The sequence below is a fragment of the Carcharhinus amblyrhynchos genome, chromosome 30, assembly GCF_965287045.1.
Source record: "Carcharhinus amblyrhynchos chromosome 30, sCarAmb.v2.hapA, whole genome shotgun sequence".
In the NCBI taxonomy this organism is placed as follows: Eukaryota; Metazoa; Chordata; class Chondrichthyes; order Carcharhiniformes; family Carcharhinidae; genus Carcharhinus; species Carcharhinus amblyrhynchos.
The window spans coordinates 15,390,882-15,411,129 of NC_137353.1; the positions used below are offsets into that span (position 1 = coordinate 15,390,882).

The 20,248-nt window shown below is 43.1% G+C and overlaps 2 protein-coding genes across 2 annotated transcripts in view; one reads left to right on the plus strand and one right to left on the minus strand.

The window, feature by feature from the left end:
• rnf207b (ring finger protein 207b) overlaps window positions 1-1,760 on the minus strand; it is a 40,978-nt gene extending 39,218 nt beyond the window's left edge. Inside the window, exon 1 of the mRNA XM_080215409.1 lies at window positions 1,543-1,760. Within this exon, the coding sequence (XP_080071535.1) occupies window positions 1,543-1,733 (191 nt within the window). The 5' untranslated portion in view covers window positions 1,734-1,760. The remainder of the gene's footprint in view (window positions 1-1,542) is intronic.
• Window positions 1,761-8,388: 6,628 nt separating this feature from the next.
• rpl22 (ribosomal protein L22) lies at window positions 8,389-18,948 on the plus strand. The gene is made up of 4 exons (XM_080215112.1): window positions 8,389-8,472; window positions 10,824-10,925; window positions 16,905-17,026; window positions 18,744-18,948. Exons 1-4 carry the CDS (start codon window positions 8,461-8,463, stop codon window positions 18,886-18,888), a joined length of 381 nt encoding a protein of 126 aa, XP_080071238.1. The 5' UTR covers window positions 8,389-8,460; the 3' UTR covers window positions 18,889-18,948.
• Window positions 18,949-20,248: the final 1,300 nt, after the last annotated feature.

A 20,248-nucleotide genomic window follows, 5' to 3' on the forward strand; every position in this document is an offset into this window, starting at 1 on the left:
TGGGGAGTTGCTGATGGGTAGCACTGTCAGTGCTAGGTGTGAGTGTGCTGTTAAAGGAGCAAAGCCCTTTGCTGCTTTTCCTGGGGATAGGATGCCTGTGCTATCTGTCCCCGCTCGAGCTGATGAGTCTCTCCACATTCCAGCCTGGCTAAAAGCAGCCTGGCTGCCTCCTATTGTGCAGCTGTTTGACAATGTGAGTGATGCCCTCTCCCTCTGTGATCAGGGGGATTGAGCGGCTGACTGCCCGCCTGATCCCACACAGTTAGCCGTCCTTTGGAAATGGTCCCGATCATCTGAATGCCAGGGGGAGGGAGGGAGGGAGGAGGAATGTGCCTTTATCACCCCCCCACCCCCTCCCCTGTTTATCAGGCATTCCCTGTTCTACCTCACCCCCGCTCACAGTGTGGACATACACATCCCTAACCTTCCCATGAGAAACTTAATCTTTAAATTCCTCCCCCTATTTTAGTACTGAATGGAGTGTGTCACAGGCGCTCCAGTGAAAGTTATAATTGTCCCCCCCTCCCAAGGGATCCTGGCTATTGGCTGCTAGTGGGTCCTATTCTTCCCATTCCTGATTCCCCCGCCCTCTGCCCTTCCCACCTACTGGGATTACTGGATCAGGATGAGGAACTCTGGCCAATTTTTTTTCATTCTATACCCTATACCACCCTCCCACGCACTCTAAAGATGTAATGCATGGTGGATTGACCACGCTAAATTCCCCTTTAATGTCAAGGGGATTAGCAGAGTAAGTATGTGGAACTATGGGGCTTGGGCCTCGGTGGGATTGTTGTCGGTGCAGGTTTGATGGGCCAAATGGCCTCTACCTGTACTGTAGGGATTTTATGATTCTAGCCCTAAAATGCCTGGATCGATTATAACCTCATCATTACCGTCCCCCCCGCCCCCAACTCCACACCCTGACCTCCCATCTCTCTCCCCCCCCCGACAACCCCCATCTCACTGACTGTGCTGCAATTCGGGCAGCTCTGATCTTGCTGCCCTCTGCGGCTGACTGGAACCACGACCCAGGATCCTCTGGGGCAGCACTCTGGCCTCTGAATCAAAACATCATTCAAGTCCTAATTTAGAGACTTGAGCGCGTAATCCAGGCTGCTGCTCTAGTGCAGTACTGAGGGAGTGCTGCATTGTCCAAGGTGCCATCTTTCAGATGAGATGTTAAATCAAAGCCCTGACCATGTTTCAGATGATTGTAAAAGCTCCCACAGATTGGTCTGAAAAAGAATGGGGAAATTGGCCCTTGTGTCCTGGCCATTATGGATTCCTCACTATAAATAAATAATCTGGTCATGGTCACATTGATGTTTGTGAAACCTTCAAACTGACAGTGATGACACTTCAAGAGCACTTATTAGCTGTAAAGGGTTTTGACATTCCTAAGGTTGTGAAAAGTGCTATATAAATCAAAGTCTTTCTTTCCATGTTACAGAATATTTGCAGACTGTTTCAGGAGAAGTGCAACCTACATTTGAAATGTAAATGGCTATGAATTGTGATATATATTTTCAAATTTCTTACCCACAGAGGGGGCAGGAGAGACGTCCGTCTGCAGCTCTGCCCCGCAGACATGTGGCGCAGAAGGTGTGGTAGCAGTCCAGGAGGCAGGGGTGTTCATACTGCTCATAGCAGAGATGGCAGACGAGAGGATGGCAGTTTGCATTGTCCAGATCGTATAGGTTATCCAAGGGAGAGAAGATTCCACCAGACATCAGCAACAGAGAATTACCAGGACCACTCTGTTTCAAAACATAAAAGACTGAAATAGTCGATCACCTATCCTTCCCCTAAACCCAACCCTGCTCTAGACCGAACCCCATCTTACATCTGAACACACCTGACCACCAGTCCCACCCTTCACCTGCCCTGTAATCAACCATAGCATCATAGAAAAGTTACAGCACAGAAGGAGCCCATTTGACTCATCTTGTCTATGCCAGAACCCTCCCCTATACCCAACTCTCCCCTATACCCAATCCTCCCCTACACCCAACCCTCTCCCACACAAGTCTCTGTCCTACATCCAACCCCATCCTATATCCAACTCTCCTCTAGACCTGATCTCTCCCACAGACCCAGTTCTGTCCTATGTTCCTCTCCACATAGCTCTGTATTATACGAATGGGCTCTACATTGGGCAGTGGAGGCACCAGCTCCTTGCTGAGACTCACAGTTGCCTTTCTTCATGTTGAAGTTAGACAGTGACAGTTAGGCAATAATATTACCATGGAGGAGAAGGGGCATCACAAACAATCCTGACCCTGCTACCATCAAACAGCCACACACTTGTTTTTCAACTACCCACTCCAGTAGATGGTTACTGGAGAGGGAGACTTTTCTAGCCCAGGGAGAATGTCAATTGCAACACCCATCCCACCATTCTAGCTAAGATCAGATAATCAGTGTTGTCCCTGGGCCCTTCCTGGGTTGGGTGGCTTAGTGCCACACCAGGTAACATACTTATTTGCTAAGCCACTGTGTTAGGGTGCATTTATATTTAAAACTATATTACCACCCAAGGAGGTAGACACAGGGAGTTAAGATCAAGCATTAACTTCACATGAAATATGATTAGAGGATGGTGGAAATTTAGTTTTACAGATTTAGAATACTATTCAGCCACACTTGGAGTACTGTGAACTGTTCTGGTTTTCATATTATAACAAAGTTATAAAGGTACCAGAGAAGGTGCAATAATCACTCAATGGGACAATACTGGAACTGAGAGGATATATTTATCAGGAATGATTGAATGGGCTGAGACTCATTTCTCAAGAAAAGAAAATACTACTCTGATAAAAGGCCACAAAGTTACTAAAGTGTTCGATAGGATAGCTATGGAGAGAATGCTTTCAATCGTGGGAAGTCCAATCTATGGGTCATAAATATAGAACAGCCACTAATAAATCTAATAAGGAAGTCAGGAAAACCCTCTGTACTCAAAGAATGGTGAGAATGTGGAATTTGCTGCTACAAATGTGATTGAGGCAAATAGTGTAGATGGATTTACGGGAGAGCTGGAGAAACACGAGGGAGTGGGGAATAAAAGAATCTGCTGATAGGGTGAGATAAAGAGGGGTGGGCCATTTCTTGGTTGTAAATTTTATCTTCTTAAGTCACCAGCTGAGGTTATAATTCAGTCATTATAATTTTTTATAATGGAATCTGCCTATATAAACTTCTACTATAATTCCTCTCTACTCACAGTGGTGAGATTGCAGCAGCCTCATTGGTGGGAGGGTGTCATTGCAGTGTGATTCTTTACATAGGTATTTTCCATTATAAATATAGATGTAAAAATTTCTAATGGAAAAGCGCTGTGTCATTTTTCACATCTCTTGGAAATGTCATCTCTTTTAAAAAGTGTGAATTATCGTTTGAAATGTATCGGCATTTTAAAATATCAATTTAAAATCTAATTATTTCAGAGTGTTCTGATGGTGAGGGTTTTGAACAAAGAACAGTACAGCACAGGAACAGGCCCTTCAGCCCTCCAAGCCTGCACTGAACACATTCTCCTGTATTGACCAACCACCTGTATCCCTCTATTCCCCAGCTGTTCGTGTGTCTATCCAGGTAAGTCTTAAGTGTCGCTAACATATCTGCCTCAACCACCTCACTTGGCAGTGCATTCCAGGCCCCACCACCCTCTGTGTAAAAAATTTCCCCTGCACATCTCCACTGAACCTTTCCCCCCTTATTTTGAACTTGTAATTGTCATTTCTGCCCTGGGAAAAAGCTTCCAGCTGTTTACCTTATATATGCCCCTCATAATTTTATAAACTACTATCAGGTCGCACCTTAGCCTCCGTCTTTCCAGGGAGAACAATGCCAGTTTATTCAATCTCTTCTCATAGCTACTACTCTCCATACCAGGCAACATCCTGGCAAACCTTTTCTGTACTCTCTCCAAAGGCTTCACATCCTTCTGGTTGTGTGGTGACCAGAATTGGACACAGTATTCCAAGTGTGGCCTAACCAAAGTTTTATATAACTGTAACATAATTTGCCAATTTTTATACTTGATGCCCTGTCCAATGAAGACAAGCATGCCATATGCTTTCTTCACCACCTTTTCCATCTGTGCTGCCACTTTAAGGATCTGTGGACCTGCACACCCAGATCTCTGTGTTTTGGTGACAAAGTCGCTGTTTGCAACTTTAAGCTTATCTATCAATCCATTTCTAAGTATCACTCAGAATCTATGATGTGTTTTATCAATTATAATATTATAAAACACACCAGTCCATGCAGAAAATTTATATTTAGCACTTAACAAGTCCAAAATATTGTTTAAAATTATTTGGCATGAAATGGAAATTAAATAGGTATTCTCTTGCAGTTTTGACACATTCTAAGGACATACTTGTGAATCTTATTTTTCACAGCAACGTTTTTACAAGCAGCAGGCTCAATGAAGAAAGTCTTCAAACAAGGTATAAATATCATAAACTGAAACTGCATTCAGCAGACACCTCGCTACCTCATTCTGTCACTGTATGTTGTGTAACAACGCCCAGATATTAAAGCGATTTTAACAAGAGGAGCTGGAGATGTTATCTGGGGTTCGGCTGCGCTCTCCTTACCTTGGTTTCTGTCTCTCTGGCCTTGGGTTGGTATGAGAGAAATCCCTCAGCTCTTTTAGAGAACAGCTGCCCATTGACGTCAGGGTTCCCATGAGCTTTACCAAGTCGTTTGCCAGAGGCTCCTGTTATCAGCAGACTGGGGACTGGGCTGGGACATGGCCTTTTGTTTTCTCCCTTATGTGTTTTGTTTCAGCACACAGTGACGTGGCCAAAATTTTGGTAAATTTTATTATTCCTATTTTGTGGAGAAATTGTTCCTTTTTAATTCCCCTTCTCTCGAGCTTCCTTCCTGCAACTTTAATCAAATTTCCATCCCTGTCGCAGCATTGAAAAGACACAAATCAAAGTGACAAGTTATATCCTATGTGACAATGACCTAAACTATTTGTCATTCTTGATCTGTATACAGCCTCTGACATACTGACTTCGCTGTCTTCCTCGGATGCCTCTCCAACGTCATCCAGCTGGGTGGGACTTCTCTTGGCTGGCTCCATTATTATCAATCCAGTTGCAGCCAGAGAATCTCCTGCAATTACTTCTCTTCCTGCTCTACCACCGTTACCTCTTGAACAAAGTGTGAAGCCACCATCTGTGAGATTATGACTGAATGCTTCTAAATCAGAATCCCGCATTAAAATTGCCCTTCCTCCTACCCCTCCATGTGCTGCTCCTTTTCAACTCCTGAAGGCAGTAAGTTGGGTTCCGCAGTTATACAGATAATGCCCAGCTTTACCTCATCATCACCTCTTTCAACAGCTGCCGCTGCTTCCATCTGAATCCGTAAACATTGTCTCAGGCTGAACCAGTCAGTTCACAGTCTTAGTGTCATAATTGATGCTGAATTCAAGTTTCCAAATGCGGCACAGTGGCTAGCACCACTGCCTCACAGCACCAGGGACCTGGGTTTGATTCCTGGCTCAGGTCAATGCCTGTGTGGAGTTTGTACATTCTCCCCATGTCTGCATGGGTTTTCTCTGGGTGCTCCAGTTCCCTCCCATAGTCAGAAAGACATTTGATTTCTTATTGTCACATGTATTAACATGCAGTGAAAAATATTGTCTTGCACATTATACAGACAAAACATACCATTCATAGAGAAGGAAATGAGAGAGTGCAGAATGTAGTGTTATAGTCATCGCTGCAGTGTAGGGAAAGATCAACTTAATGTAAGGTAAGTCCATTCAAAAGTCTGACAGCAGCAGGGAAAAAGCTGTTCTTGAGTCAGTTGGTACGTGACCTTAGAATTTTGTATCGTTTTTCTGAAGGAAGAAGTGGAAGAGAGAATGTCCATGATGCGTGGGGTTTTTAATTATGCTGGCTGTTTTGCCAGGGCAGTTGGGAGTGTAGACAGAGTCAATGGATGGGAGGCTGGTTTGCATGATGGATTGGGCTACATTCACAACCTTTTATGGTTCCTTGCGGTCTTGGGCAGAACAGGAGCCATACCAAGCTGTGATACAACCAGGAAGAATGCTTTCTATGGTGCATCTGTAAAAGTTGGTGAGAGTCATAGCTGACATGCCAAATTTCCTTAGTCTTTTGAGAAAGTAAAGGTGTTGGTGGGCTTTCTTAACTATAGCACTGGCATGGGGGGACCAGGACAGGTTGTTGGTGATCTGGACACCTAAAAACTTGAAGCTCTCGACCCTTTCTACTTCGTCCCCATTGATGTAGATGTTGACATGCTAGTTAGATGCGTTGGCCATGCTAAATTCTCCCTCGGTATACCTGAACAGGTGCTGGAGGGTGGCAACAAGAGGATTTTCACAGTAACTTCATTGCAGTATTAATGTAAGCCTACTTGTGACACTAATAAATACATTTTTTAATATCTGCTCCATTAGAAAGACTGCCTACTTCTATCTCCATGGTATCACTTGTCTCCACCCCGCCTCAGCCCTTGCACATTCTTTCACATCTTTGTTTTCTTCAGACTTGACTATTCCAATGCTCTTCAGGATGATCTCCCACCCTCTATAAACCTCAGCTTATCCAAATCTCTCCTGCCCACTAAATTGCACCAAGCTCCTTTCACTTCTTACCTGTGATCATTGATCTACTTTGGCTCCCAGTCTCCCACATCTCAAAAAAGAAAATTCTCATTATGTTCAAATCCCTTCATGCATCATTCCTCCTTAATCGCTGTAATTAATGCAGACAATCTCCCCTCCAATTTCACTTTGTTAGGGCCAGCTTGTTTATTGCACTATGTGGTCCCTTTAATATTGCTGTGCAGCTAAGCAAACCTGCATCTTAGGGAATGTTGCTTGTACACAGCCTCTTTGGCTGCATTGTGTGTTACGTTCAGATTTGTTGTGCTGTCATGCAGCCCTGCAGATCATTGAAAACCCTGCAATCTTTCATCTCTGACCTTCTGCGCATCTACTGCTTCCTTTATCCTGCCATATCATCTGGCACCTAGATAGACCTAAGTACTGAAACTTCTTTGCATCACTTCACTCCTTTGAGTTCATCCTTAAAACCTACCTTTGGCAAAGGTTTAATTGCTTAATGGTAGCACAGTGGTTAGCACTGCTGCTTCACAGCACCATGGACCTGGGTTCGATTCCCAACTTGGGTCATTGTCTATGTGGAGTTTGCATGGTGTCCCCATGTCTGAGTGGGTTTCCTTTAGGTACTCTGGTTTCCTCCCACACTCTGAAAGGTGTGCTAGTTAGGTGTGTTGACCTGAACAGGCACTGGACTGTGGTGACTAGGAGAATTTCACAGTAACTTCATTGCAGCCTTATTGTGATTAATAAACTAAATTTACTTTAATAGCTCCTCCCATGGGTTTGGTGGCCATTTTTGTTTCTGATTATGCTCCTGTGAATCACATTGGAATGTTGTTCTACGTTAAAGTGCTCTATAAATGCACATTGTTGTGATGTGGGTCACCATATTCCCAACTGATCAAGATCCCGTTGGAATTGTATATAACTTTCTTCACTGTCCACTATGCCACCAATCTTGGTGTCATCTGCAAACTTACTAACCATGCCTTCTATATTCTCATCCAAATCACTAATATAAATGGCAAATAACAATGGACCCAGCACTGATCCCTGAGGCACACCGCTGGTCACTGACCTCTAATTTGAAAAACAACTCTCTACAACCACCTCTGGCTTCTGTCAAGAAGCCAATTTTGTATCCAAATAGATATTGTAGACCTGGAACACCAACTATTGTTTCCCTCTCTGCAAATGCTCCCAGACCTGCTGAGCATTTCCAACTTTTTTTTTATTTTTACCTCAGAACCCGCAGTATGTTGCTTTTACACGGGCATTTTCTTTCCAAAAATATACTTCATTCATAAATCTGTGAGGACATTACAAACCTTCCAAAATGACCATCACACAAAAAGCTGTAATATTCAGCCTCTTTACATACAAGCAACGTTCTTGAGATGCTTCAATACAGTGAAGGAAACGTTTCAAACAGACATCAATCGGCTGAATGGCCTGCTGCTGTTGGATCTTGCTGTGCACCCGGTGCCTGTGCCTTTAAAGGCAGGCTGACTAGTGGATTGACGGGAAGACGGATTTACCGGGGTCAGCCCCGCCCGCTGATTGGATGAGGGGCAGAAGAAGCAGGCGCCATATTGGTCTGTGATTGGTAGCTCCCGATTAGCATGGCGCATGCGCAGTGGTTTTGCAATGTGATTGGTGGTTCTGTTTCCGGGCAGATAATCACGCGCGATGATTGGCTTCTGACCCTCTGGCGGTGCGCATGCACCATGTTCTGGATTCGGATTGGTAGTTCCTGGGGGGACGTGCTGCGCAGGCGCGATGCTGCTTCCCTGCTCGCTCTCTCTCTCTCTCTCTCTCTCTTGCCGCCATCTTGTGTAAATATGGCTCCAGCGGTGAGTCTGTGACCATGCCACTAATATTCCGTCCCGGCTCGGGGACCGCTTGCCTGCTGCCGCCCCTCAATCATTTGGCACTTGGTCCTTTCAAAGGGGCGGAAAGTGTGTGAGGGCAGGTCGGCTCTTGTCTCATTCTCCCACGCACCCCCCCCCCCCCCCACCCCCGCCGCGCTCTGTAGGGAAGGGCCCGAACAGTAGGCCTCGGGGTGGGGGTCCGGGCGTGGGCACCGGGCTTCAGGTTCTACAACCGCAGGGACGGGGCTTCAGTACGCACTCCTGTTCTTGGGTTACTCCTGGGAGGGTGGCTCCCTCCTCCTGGCTGGAGACACTGGTCTGATCATGGCCTGTCTGTACTGCACGTGTTTGACAAACTTTGTTAAAACTTTCCAAATCCCTTTAAAAATCAATAAAAATGTTAAACAGATCATCTTTAAAAATATATTTAATAACAGCTTCCCCGGCACCGCCTGTACCCCTGAGTTGTAGTTCCGCAACATGCACCCTTCACATTCTTGCTGCAAATCCCAGCCATTTGAGGCTGATCTATGAGGTGTTTATAGAATTATATTCTCTGGCTTTTGAGCCCAATTAATGCTCCAATTTTACCCATTCCTGTGCTGGATGGTGTCCACACAGTTTGGATACAATCTGTGATGTTCCCCTGTCCCTCATATACCGCCTACCCCCTGCCAGAGTCTTATATCTTTTGGAGGAGGGGGAGGAATACATTTGCGAGCCAGACCTGCCGTTCTTTGAGATCAAGGCTATTTTGTATCTGAGCTCCATTTAGGGTGAGAAAACATCAGGCACACAGGATCAAATTGAACCTAGGGTGATTGTGTGGAGTTTGTGTTCTGCAGATGTTTCCTCTGGGTGCTCCGGTTTCCTCCAACACTCTGATTGCTGGTTAGGTGGATTGGCTATGATAAATTTCCCCCTTAGCATTAGGGTATTAGTAGGGTCAATACGTGGGGTTACAGGGATAAGGCTTTGGTGGGGTTGTCGGTGCAGGCTTGATTTGTCAAATGGCCTCCTGCACTGTAGGGATTCTGTGAACTGGTTTCATATTCATTACTCTACAAGAGGCCATTTGGCTTATCTTTCTAAATCTTATCAATTTCAGATTTGAGATGTTTTGTGTGTGGAATACTTCTAATTTTTTCATTGCGTGGTTTGGTTCAGGGTCTAAGGTTGTGCTGTCTGTCCTACAGAGGTGGATCCCATGTCTGAGTAAGATTCAAACTGTAATTTCACAGTGCTTAGAGTGCTTTAGATTCTGACGTTTCCCTCAATAAGGATATTTTGTACAAGACCCCATAAACACCAGTTGAGAGAGGTTACCAGTTCATCTGTTTTAATGTTAGTTGAAGGATAAGTGTTGGCCAGGACTTAGAATGCATCATGTTCAACTGGTAGATGTAGCTTCAGTTTATTGTCCCACTTCAGTACTGCACTAAAGTGTGAAACAAGACCATGCTCTGGCATGTGGCTCATGTCGATAATGTTCCAACTTGGCAGTATGAGTGAGCATAGTTCAATGCTGCTTCTTGTGTTTGGTGAATTGCCATGTGCTGATTCCAGGATTGTGGTGCATCTTTCATCTAGATAGTTGCCAGCAGGTTGTGTCTGGTGCCATCAAGTGCAGTGCAGTCTGTGTTCGTTAATCTTTCTTTCTTGTTGTGTCTCGGCCCTTTTTAAATGTGGCACAATGGTGGGGTGGCAAGGCAGTGGTTAGCACTGCTACATCGCAGTGCCAGGGGCCCAGGTTCAGTTCCAGCTTCAGGTCACTGTAGAGTTTGCATTTTCCCCCTGTGCCTGTTTGGGTTTCCTCCACGTGCTCAGGTTTCCTTTCACAATCCAAAGATGTGCGGATTAGGTTAATTGGCCATGCTAAATTGACCTAGTGTCAGAGAGATCAGCAGGATAAATGAGGGTTATGGGAACAGGGCCTGGGTGGGATTGTGGTTGGTAGAGACTCGATGGGCTAAATGACCTCCTTCTGTATTCTAGGGATTCTATGATCTCTTGTGCAACATTCATAGAAGTAATATGCGTAGAAAATTGTAGTTGCCACTGTAGCAACATCATAGATGCACAATACTCTTTTAAATCAAGCTCTGGATGTTTAATAACATGGTTCACTACATTCCCTGAGGGCCAGAAAGCCGAATCATTTGACAATTTAATTGTAGTTGCAGTTGTGATATGTCAGAAATTGGTGATGTTTTGTAGGCTGTTTACTAAGATTTGCTACTGCTGTGCCATATAAACCAGCGTATGACCTATTGGCTTTGTGCATCTCACTAATGTTACACCCCTCCATATCTGTCTTCACTTTTGCTTTGCAGAAGAAGCTTCCAACGAGAGGCAAGAAGAAGAAGCAAGTGCTGAAGTTTACCTTGGACTGCACACATCCGGTGGAAGATGGCATCATGGATGCCTCCAATTTTGTAAGTTTGTGCTTCTTCATGGTTTTCCAAAAATTAAACCTGAATAGAGAATAACTCTCCTCTTGTACTTTGAACACTTTGAGACTCTGGCATCACCAGGTGAGTTGGCAGTACCCCTGCTAACATCTGTGTGACTTGGAGATGCTGATGTCGGACTGGGTAAGCACAGTAAGAAGTCTCACAACACCAGGTTAAAGTCCAGCAGTCCAAACCTGTTGGACTTTAACCTGGTGTGCTGAGACTTCTTACTGAACATTTCTGTGGCCTGTCCACAATGGACAGAGAAGGCATAGTAGACATGGCGATATAGTATGATATATACTGTCTTCACTCCAAAAGGGTGGCGAATCTCTGGAATTCTCTGCCCGTTGAAGTGGTGGAGGCTATCTCGCTAAATATAGTTAAGTCACAAGTAGATAGGTTTTTGACAGACAAGGGAATTAAGGGTTATGGGGAGAAAGCGGGAAAGTGGAACTGAGCCACTTCAGATCAGCCATGATCGTATTGAATGGCGGGGCAGGCTTGAAGGGCTAGATGGCCTACTCCTGCTCCTATTTCTTATGTTCTTATACTGGCTGGCTGCAGTTGTGTTTATATTTGAATGCTGTGGTGAGGTGTTTTGTGGAATCAACAAATTCCTATGGGGTATTAGTTTCTATTCATCTTTGTCATTCTGTGACTTTTACTAGTAGAGATAATACTTTTTGATGGTATGCATTGTTGCCTATCCGTCTGATTGTATTTCAGCGTCAGTTTAAAGTACATTTAGATGGTAAGCCTGTATAAGTGGTTGCAGAAAATTTGTTGAAGTAACAGTTTAATTCATGCAGTTTGTCGCTAGATATATTTAATGCATTGGTTCCAATATATGCTTGAAAAAATATGCAATTGTTTTATCTTGTATGCAAGAGTTTGCATGTAGTCAGGTCAAAGAGTATATGCTCTTTTACAGATCACACAATAACTGCAGATACATGTACTGACATTTTGATCTTTTTAATAGACTCAATACTGTCAATGTTTATTTTTTATCAATGTCACACGTAGCTCACTGCAGTGAAGTTACTGTGGAAATTCCCTAGTCGTCACACTCCAGATTTAAAGGCTCACTCTTGTTTGTATGTTATACACTTACCTAAAGCCTATGTAAGTGAACAGCACAATCTGAAACCTTGTACCTTGAGTTTATTTTCTGTCTGTAACTGTAAAAATTATCCAACTCTGTGGTAATCAAATCCCCACCTCCTTTGTATGTACAGTCATTCTGTGATTTCTGGCTATATCGATAGTTATGCTTGCCAAGCAAGTGGAAGCAGGAAAACCCTCTTGGATCTGCTCTGTAATTTTATTAGGAAACTTGCTTTGGTGGAGGCAGTCCTAGTGAAACACCTGAAAAAGTCTTTGCTTTTCCAGCTGTATATTAGATGAAAGAAGCTGAATTGAAGAAATGACATTAAATTAGGTTAAAAAGAACATTGATAATTATCATTGGAGCTCTGGGAAAACATTGACCCATGGGATACATGCAACTTTCAGGTAATTCTGCCTCATATTTATTTTCCTTTGCCAGTTTGACTGGTCCCACACTGTCAAGTGTGCATTACCCTCTGTTTTGGGATGCACAGAAGCACAGGCCCTCGGCACTGTTGTAAAATCAGAATTGTTCTAAGCTGTGATGTTTATATGTGATTGTTGTGGCTTTTTAAGCTACCTTCTTGAACAACTGCAATATGTGTGGTGACAGTTTACTCTCAATGCAATTAGGTAGTGAATTCCAGAATCTTGACCCATTGGCAATGAAGGAACAGTAATATATTTAAGTCAAGGTGCTATGTGACTTGGTATTAGTTTCTATTCATCTTCGTCATTCTGTGACTTTTACTAGTAGAGATAATACTTTTTGATGGTATGCATTGTTGCCTATCCGTCTGATTGTATTTCAGCGTCAGTTTAAAGTACATTTAGATGGTAAGCCTGTATAAGTGGTTGCAGAAAATTTGTTGAAATAACAGTTTAATTCATGCAGTTTGTCGCTAGATATATTTAATGCATTAGTACCAATATATGCTGCTGTGATGCACATGCAGGAGTTTGGAAGATCCTGTTGAACAACCCTTGCTGTACTGCATTCATAGTTTTGATTGTCCAATGCAGCCTTGCTGGTGGTGGAGTTCTTCTGAACTTAATGGCTTGCTAGATCATTCCAGCAGGCAGCTAAGAATCAAGTCTATTGCTGTGGGTCTAAGATCACATATAGGCCAGACCAGGTAAAGACAATGAATTTCCTTTCCTGAATATATGAATCAGATAAGGTTCAGTTTGTTCATATCACGGCCATCATTACTGATATAAGATGTTGTTCTAGATTCATTTCATTAATTTAAATTTCCCAGCTGACATGGTGGGATTTGAACATTAGTGCAGGCCTCTGGGTACTAGTCCAGGAACATAACTGCTATGCGACTGCACCTGATAACTTTGCCCTTAGGCATGGTGAGTTGAGAGTGCCATATGCTTCTCCCCCAGAACAATGGTGTTCCATGCCTTTGATATATGGAAACATCCATAGATCTTTCATAGATGCATAAGGAAATCAGGTGCCAGGGCAACGTCATTATTGAGCAAAAATTGTTCCTGAATGCTTTGTAAGGAGGAGAGGCAGTGAATGCGTGAACCTTGGTAGGTAAAAGGTGGAGGGAGGTGTGAAGCGATAGAAACAGAAAAAAATTGAGGTGATGGGTACAGGATAGGATGCTGACAGCAGCGTTTTGGAGGATGAAAAACAGTAAGAGCATTTGATTAGCCAGGTTTAAAGATGATATGGGCACAGATGAATGGTTTAATATAAAGTTGTGTGGTGGGCAATGATATGGATGAGGAATCAATTTCTTTGTGATGGAGAAGGTCTTGGTTGAGTGTTTAGCTCGGAGAAGAATGGGTTGCTGAGGTTGCAAACAATCTTGTTTGACCTGCAACAGGGCTTGGAGTGTGATGTTTATGTTGCAGGCCATAGACAGTAGCTTTAGTCTGCTCAGTATTTATCTGGATAAAGTAGTGATTTATCCAAGGCTGGATGTTACACATGATTTGTAATAACACTGTGACAGCAGAGGATATGCGGAGCTGTGTGCCAGCTGTGTAAATGTGGAAGCTTATCCTCTGATAGTTGAAGTCACCCAGGCGTGTAGATGAGGAAGAGGGCAGGGTGTTGGATAAATCCTCATGGTTTCCCGTGGTAGCTATGACAGGTGGGAAGAGGTTAGTCATTAGTGATTTTATTGCTAAGATCAGGTAAGTGCGAGTGAAATGGAACTTGGGTAGACTAGATGTTGGAGAAATAAACACAAAATGCTGGGTAAACTCAACTCTGACAGCATCTGTGGAGATAGAAACACAGTTTACATTTCAGATCATATGACCCTTCTACTGATGCTGGAGGAGGTTGGTTTGGTGGACTGTGTCAAAGGCTAGAAAGAGGAGAGTAATGTATCAGTGTCACAGAATGTCAGTTTTGTTTTTTCTTAGATCTGTATTGCTACTTTCGAGGTGCTGGAAACCTGTTTGGAGGATGTCAAAGAAGGAGTTGTGGCAAAGTTTTCTCATCTGGAAGATGGGAAAATATTTGAGGATTTTTGAAAAGGATGTTTAAGATGGAGCAGTAGTTTATTTTCCTTACATTCAATATTCAGTGTAAATGGAGGAACCTAAGCAAGAGACTGCACCTCCAAATAGTTAGACCTGAATATAGTTTGTGAGTCCAGATGTAGGCAGTTCCCTTGGTTGTGTTTCTTGCTTGTTTTCTGTCCTAAACATGTATTGCTGTGGCTTTAAGGTGTTTGTGTCAACACAGCTTAGTCCCTTACAATACCTCCACGTGTCCCTGTGCATGGTCAAGGTGAGATGCATTTTGGCCAATTTTTGGATCACATTGATCGCATTTGAGATCACATTGATGATCAAATCAGGTGACATCTTTTCCTCTCCTCATATGACCCTGAATTGGGGTGTCCAATCTGGGCTGTGCAACTTGGTAACTTTAAAGTCGCTTGCCTTTTATGGCAGTGTTCACGATATTAAGAGTGTGATTCCTGATTCCCCTCTCTCTGATCCAGATGGGCTGTTCCACAGCTCACTTGAAAGAAGACTCCTGATTGAACTTTCCTGGTCAGTGTTGTACCGGGTGCATTTATCCACCGGTGGTGTCACCTGAGAAACATTTTGGAAATCATTGCTACTGAATGCTTTTGATGGTTTGTCTTTAAGAGCTGTCCTGTAGAGTGGAGGGTTCTGATTCTGCTTTCCTTCCTTCATATTAGTTTACTGATCATTTGGAATCACTTTCCTGTGTCAGATTGTGAGAGAGGGTTTTCTCAGTTTTTGTGGGTCTTTGTGAGGGACACCAGTGCTGGGATATGGGCTCAGAACTGATGTTTTTCACTCACTATCTGATCCTGATTGCTTCTGGTGCAGGTCTGGGTACAGTTTTTTTCTGATGGCTCCGTGCTAAAGAGGCGGTGGAACAATCCATTTGTTGCTGATAAACTGTCAAAGATATCAACTAGATAGCTAGGTGCTGAGAGATTCAGCAACAAGAGTGGCAAATGTTCAGAACACTTGCCATGCAAGCTAACCAAAGCAAAGTCAACATGATTACTCAAGGTGTCTTCAGGTGCTCTGATGAGACAGTTGATGTACAGCAGTAATTGTCTCAAATTTTAAACGCATTAAACCTATTCTGTATCCAATTGGCTCCCTAACATGGTAATATTACCAAATTCTGCACGTTTACCTTTCTGAACAATTACCACTGTTGGTTTCTGAATCTCCTAAGATAAATTATTGTCTCTGCTTTTGAGATGATCAATCTGCCCACATATTGCCAGCGACCCATCTGGGAGACTACTTGTTACTCAGTGTGGGCTGCTTATGTTCTTTATGGCTAGCCCCCACCTTTACCTTTTGCCCCCAGCTCACTGGGAGATAGTGCAGAGTTGTAGAATATTGCATGCAGTTCAGCATAGTTTTATGTGCCAGCATTTCTTGTGATACTCTTAATGGACATAGGGTTGGAAAGAGGAGTTGATGTAGAAGGTCAGCTATGATATTCTAGAGCAGATTGGCTCATTGGGGCTTTTGGTCTATTATTTATATTCTTCCTTCACCATTCCCAGTGGTCTTTAGCTATCTGTATTTCACCCCAGTATTGCAAGATTTGGGACCTAATTCTAGAACAGGCTATTGTTCTGTAATCCAAATGGACTCAGTAACAGCTGTCTGTGTTTATACAATGCCTTTAATAGAAAAGGCCATTTCACAGAGAAAGAAACAAATATTTCACGTGTCACTCAGTTTCTAGTGACAACACTGCCCCTTGTGGCTTAGACTGGCTTGGGTTGAGGGATAGACTTGCACTTTATCCACCATCTAGACAGTTTCATTGTGCCAGTGTTGGGTGTCATTGATCGTCAGGTGCTGACTTTATCAGTATCTCTTCCCTAAAATCTGTTGAGTTGAATATTGCTGCAGTGTGTGGTTGTCTTAGTGTATTATCTACTTGGATGCCTTGCCTAATTTCGTTCAGCAAATAGCAAGAGTTGTCTGATAAAATGGCAGCTGGTTTGATTACAGTTTTGTTCTCTTCTGATTTTGAAGCTGAAGATCTCTTGGAAGACCCCGGTCTGGGCACAGTGCTGAGCTAATCAGCTGTTTGACCAGACTATGGTGTGTATCACAGCCAAGCCCCATTCAGACTTTATTCAGTCTCCATACCTGCCTGCTTTCTATCAAGCTCATTTGGGAGATGTCAAGAGTGAGAATCCCATTTGATACTTCTGCTCCGTTGCTCATTGAAACAACGGTCAGCACTCTTCCCCATTTGGTGGTTGTGATTATCTTATTAACACAATGGTACAATGCCTCTCCGTCCGTGTACATAGGTTTTAAAAACTTACCAACACGCATTAATTGTTCTTCTTACAGGAACAGTTCCTGCAGGAACGCATCAAAGTGAATGGTAAAGCTGGGAACCTGGGCAATATGGTAACCATTGAGAGGAACAAGAGTAAGATCACTGTTACCTCTGAGGTACCATTCTCAAAGAGGTGAGTCAGAGGCAAGGAAAGCAGGAGCTGAGTGTGATGTGCTACTGGAATAAAAACCTTTGCAAACATCTCCTCTCCCAATATATCATGTGTTTCAGATTTCGGATAGTACCCAATTAGCCAAACAAAGTCAAGGTTAAAGTTAGCTACTTACATTTGCAAAATGTGGAAAGTGGTGTGCTACAAGGATTGGGATTACTGTTCAGTCTTTACATAAACAGTTTGGACTCTGGAATTTCAAAATTTTCAAATGAGCCCAAATGAGGGGATATAATTAATGCAGAAGGGGTCTGTGATAAACATAGGAAGGCACTAACAAGCTTGCCGAATGGCTTGTAAAGGATAAATGAACTTCAGAGTTGATTGGGGGGGGGGGTGGTATAGAGCCTGATTAGATCACATTCGGAATACTATGCACAGGTCTCTTTGTGCATCTTACAAAACGGCTGGAGAGGCACTGAAAAAAGTAAATAAAGAATTTATTCGACTTATACCAGAACTGAGTTATACTGATTAGGAAAAATTGATAAGGCTGGGACTCTACTCTGGAAAAGGGAAGTCTGAATGGTTATGCTTTCAAGATTATGAAAGGCTTTGATGGGGTAGACATAGAGAAGATGTTTTCACTTGTGGCTGAGTTTAAATGATAAATTCAATGGGGAATTCTACAGAAAGGTCACCTGTGTGTCTAGAATGTGGACCTAACTATCACAAGGAACAGTTGAGGCGAATTGTTTAGATGAATTTAAGGGAAAAGCTAGGTAAGTACATGAGGGAGAAAGAAGTAGAAAGATATGCTGATAGGGTAAATTGAAGAGAGTTAGGAGGAGGAGGCAAAAAACACCAACATGAACCTTTATTGGGTTTAAAGATCTTTTCATGTGCTGTAAACACTTTGTAATACCTGCTAGTTGCTGAATGATTTTATGGGTGCCTGCTGATGTTGAGGATAACTTCAACAATGTAGTAGACTGGTTATCCATCTTGGAGTCATTCCAGTTTTCTGGCGTTTGGGATACGTACAGCATGTACTGTTATCCTGCTCATATTGCCTGTGATTTGCTGTGCACACAGGAGAAGGGAAAATGTAAGTATTTGGAAGTTGGAATGAATATTTGATTTGTCAGTGCCGTCCCTTTGCCTGGTGGAGAGCAGTTTTGCACAGTACATCTGTGATTTTTAGGGACTGTTTGTGCTAAATTAAATTGGCAAAAGATAAACCCTAGCTTCTGATCTGTGTCCCTGAGCCCAAATATCTGAAGAATCTGAGCCCGACCAGTCAAGAGGAACAAGTGAATCATTGAATCCCTACAGTGCTGAAGGAGGCCATTAGGCCCATCGAGTCTGCACCGATCACAATCCCACCCAGGCTCTATTCTGAAGTGCTTGCGAAATCTCAACAGTAAATATAATGGCTCCTTAAATTTCATGGTTATTATAAGCTTGCTGATTTGCACGCATGTTGGAATTCAAGTAGTCTCTTAGTAATGAAAGGCCTGAAGGATTAAGGGTCAATGTGGGCCAAACAGATTGAAAAGGAAATGGTGTCCAGATTTTGCCAAGTTTTGATTTTGAAAGCTTTTAGGCTGAAGGATATGTGTTCCTTTTTTTAAGGTTAGGGGAATGATGATTAGGATTAAGACAGTGTGGGGAGGGCTGAAACTTTCAGCTAACCTTAATGCTTTGTGTCAAACTGATTGTTCCTTTTTTTCTGCAGGTACCTGAAATACCTCACAAAGAAGTACCTTAAGAAAAACAACCTGCGTGACTGGCTTCGCGTAGTTGCAAATAGCAAAGAGAGCTATGAGCTCCGGTACTTCCAGATCAATCAAGATGAAGAGGAGGAGGAAGATGAAGACTAGACTGGTCTGAACTTTTTGTACAAATTAGCTTCAATAAAGTTGCCAAAAAGGAAAAATACAGCTCTGGATTCTGTTTTATTCACACAGGAGGATCATGCAATGATATGTTGTATTAATGTGAATATGTTCTTGTGAATGTTATGCCTCTGCCCATTTGCTTTTCCCTGTTGTTTCTATAGGCGCCAATTCATGGGGTTCCACTATTGCCACTTTTATTTAGGCATCTTGATCAACTGCCAACTCCATCACTGAATGATTAAAATTTTACATTTTAATCCTGATGTTTAAATTTCCTTCCTTGGCCTGGAACTATTGTCCTCCGGTTCTACAGCTTTCCTAGATCTCTCCTTTCCCTCAATCTGGTCTCTTGTGCTCCCTAGTTTCCTTCACTCCTGCCTTTGGTGGCTGTACCTTCAGATATAGGGGTCCTTAGTTCCAAAATTCCCTTCCAAGTTTTTGTTACATCACTCCATAAAACCCATCTCACTTGCCACGTGTTTGGTTGCCTGTCCTAATACCTCATCGTGGTGAATTTCTGGTGAATAATAACCATTAGGATATTAATGACGATTTCGGTGATGTTAATGCTGTTGAATGTTAAGTGTAGATGCTTAGATTCCTTCTTGTTGGAGTGTTTATTGCCAGGCGTATGTGTGGCAGGAATGTTACTTGCCACTTATTAGCCAAAATTGGACTGCTCAAATCTAGCGGTAAATTGGCATGAGGCATTTCAGTGTCTGAGGAGTTGCAATTGCTATTGAATGCACCAATCATTGGAGAGTCTCTTCACTTCTGACCTTATGTGGGAATGAAGGTGATTAGTGAGGCAGCTGAAAATGGGTTGACTGGGATACTAACCTGAAGTCTCATGCAGTGTGTAGAGGATGAGTGGTTTGAGTCAACAGAACCCTCTTCCTTTGTGCTGGGAATGACTAAAACCAATGGAGAGATTTCCTCCTGATTCCCAGACTTCAATTTTCCTCAGGCTCCTTGATGCAATGCGGGCAAATTCTACCTTGAAGATCAAGGCTATCACTCCTTATTTCTAGATTTCAACTCGAGCTTGTTTGGACCAAGGCTGTAATGAGGTCTGGAGCTGAGTGGTCTTGATGGATTCTAAATTGCATTTTATGAGCATGTTATTGCTCAGTAAATGCTGCCTGGTGGCATTGTTGAAGTTATCTGTCATTTGCTGAAGACTGAGTAGACTGACTAAATGGGCAGTTTGGGTTTGTCCTTTTTGTGGACAGAATGTAATGAGTAAGTTTTCCATAATGTTGGGTGAATGCCAATGCTGTACCTGTTCAGGAACAGATCGGCAAAGTCCATGGCCGGTTCTGGAACACAACTGGGATGTTGT

Bases quoted from the DNA above. Each gene is read 5' to 3' on its own strand.
- rpl22 (XM_080215112.1), top strand. The intron at 10,926-16,904 runs GTAAGTTTGTGC...TTCTTCTTACAG, and splicing joins TCATGGATGCCTCCAATTTT to GAACAGTTCCTGCAGGAACG. The intron at 17,027-18,743 runs GTGAGTCAGAGG...TTTTTTCTGCAG, and splicing joins GAGGTACCATTCTCAAAGAG to GTACCTGAAATACCTCACAA.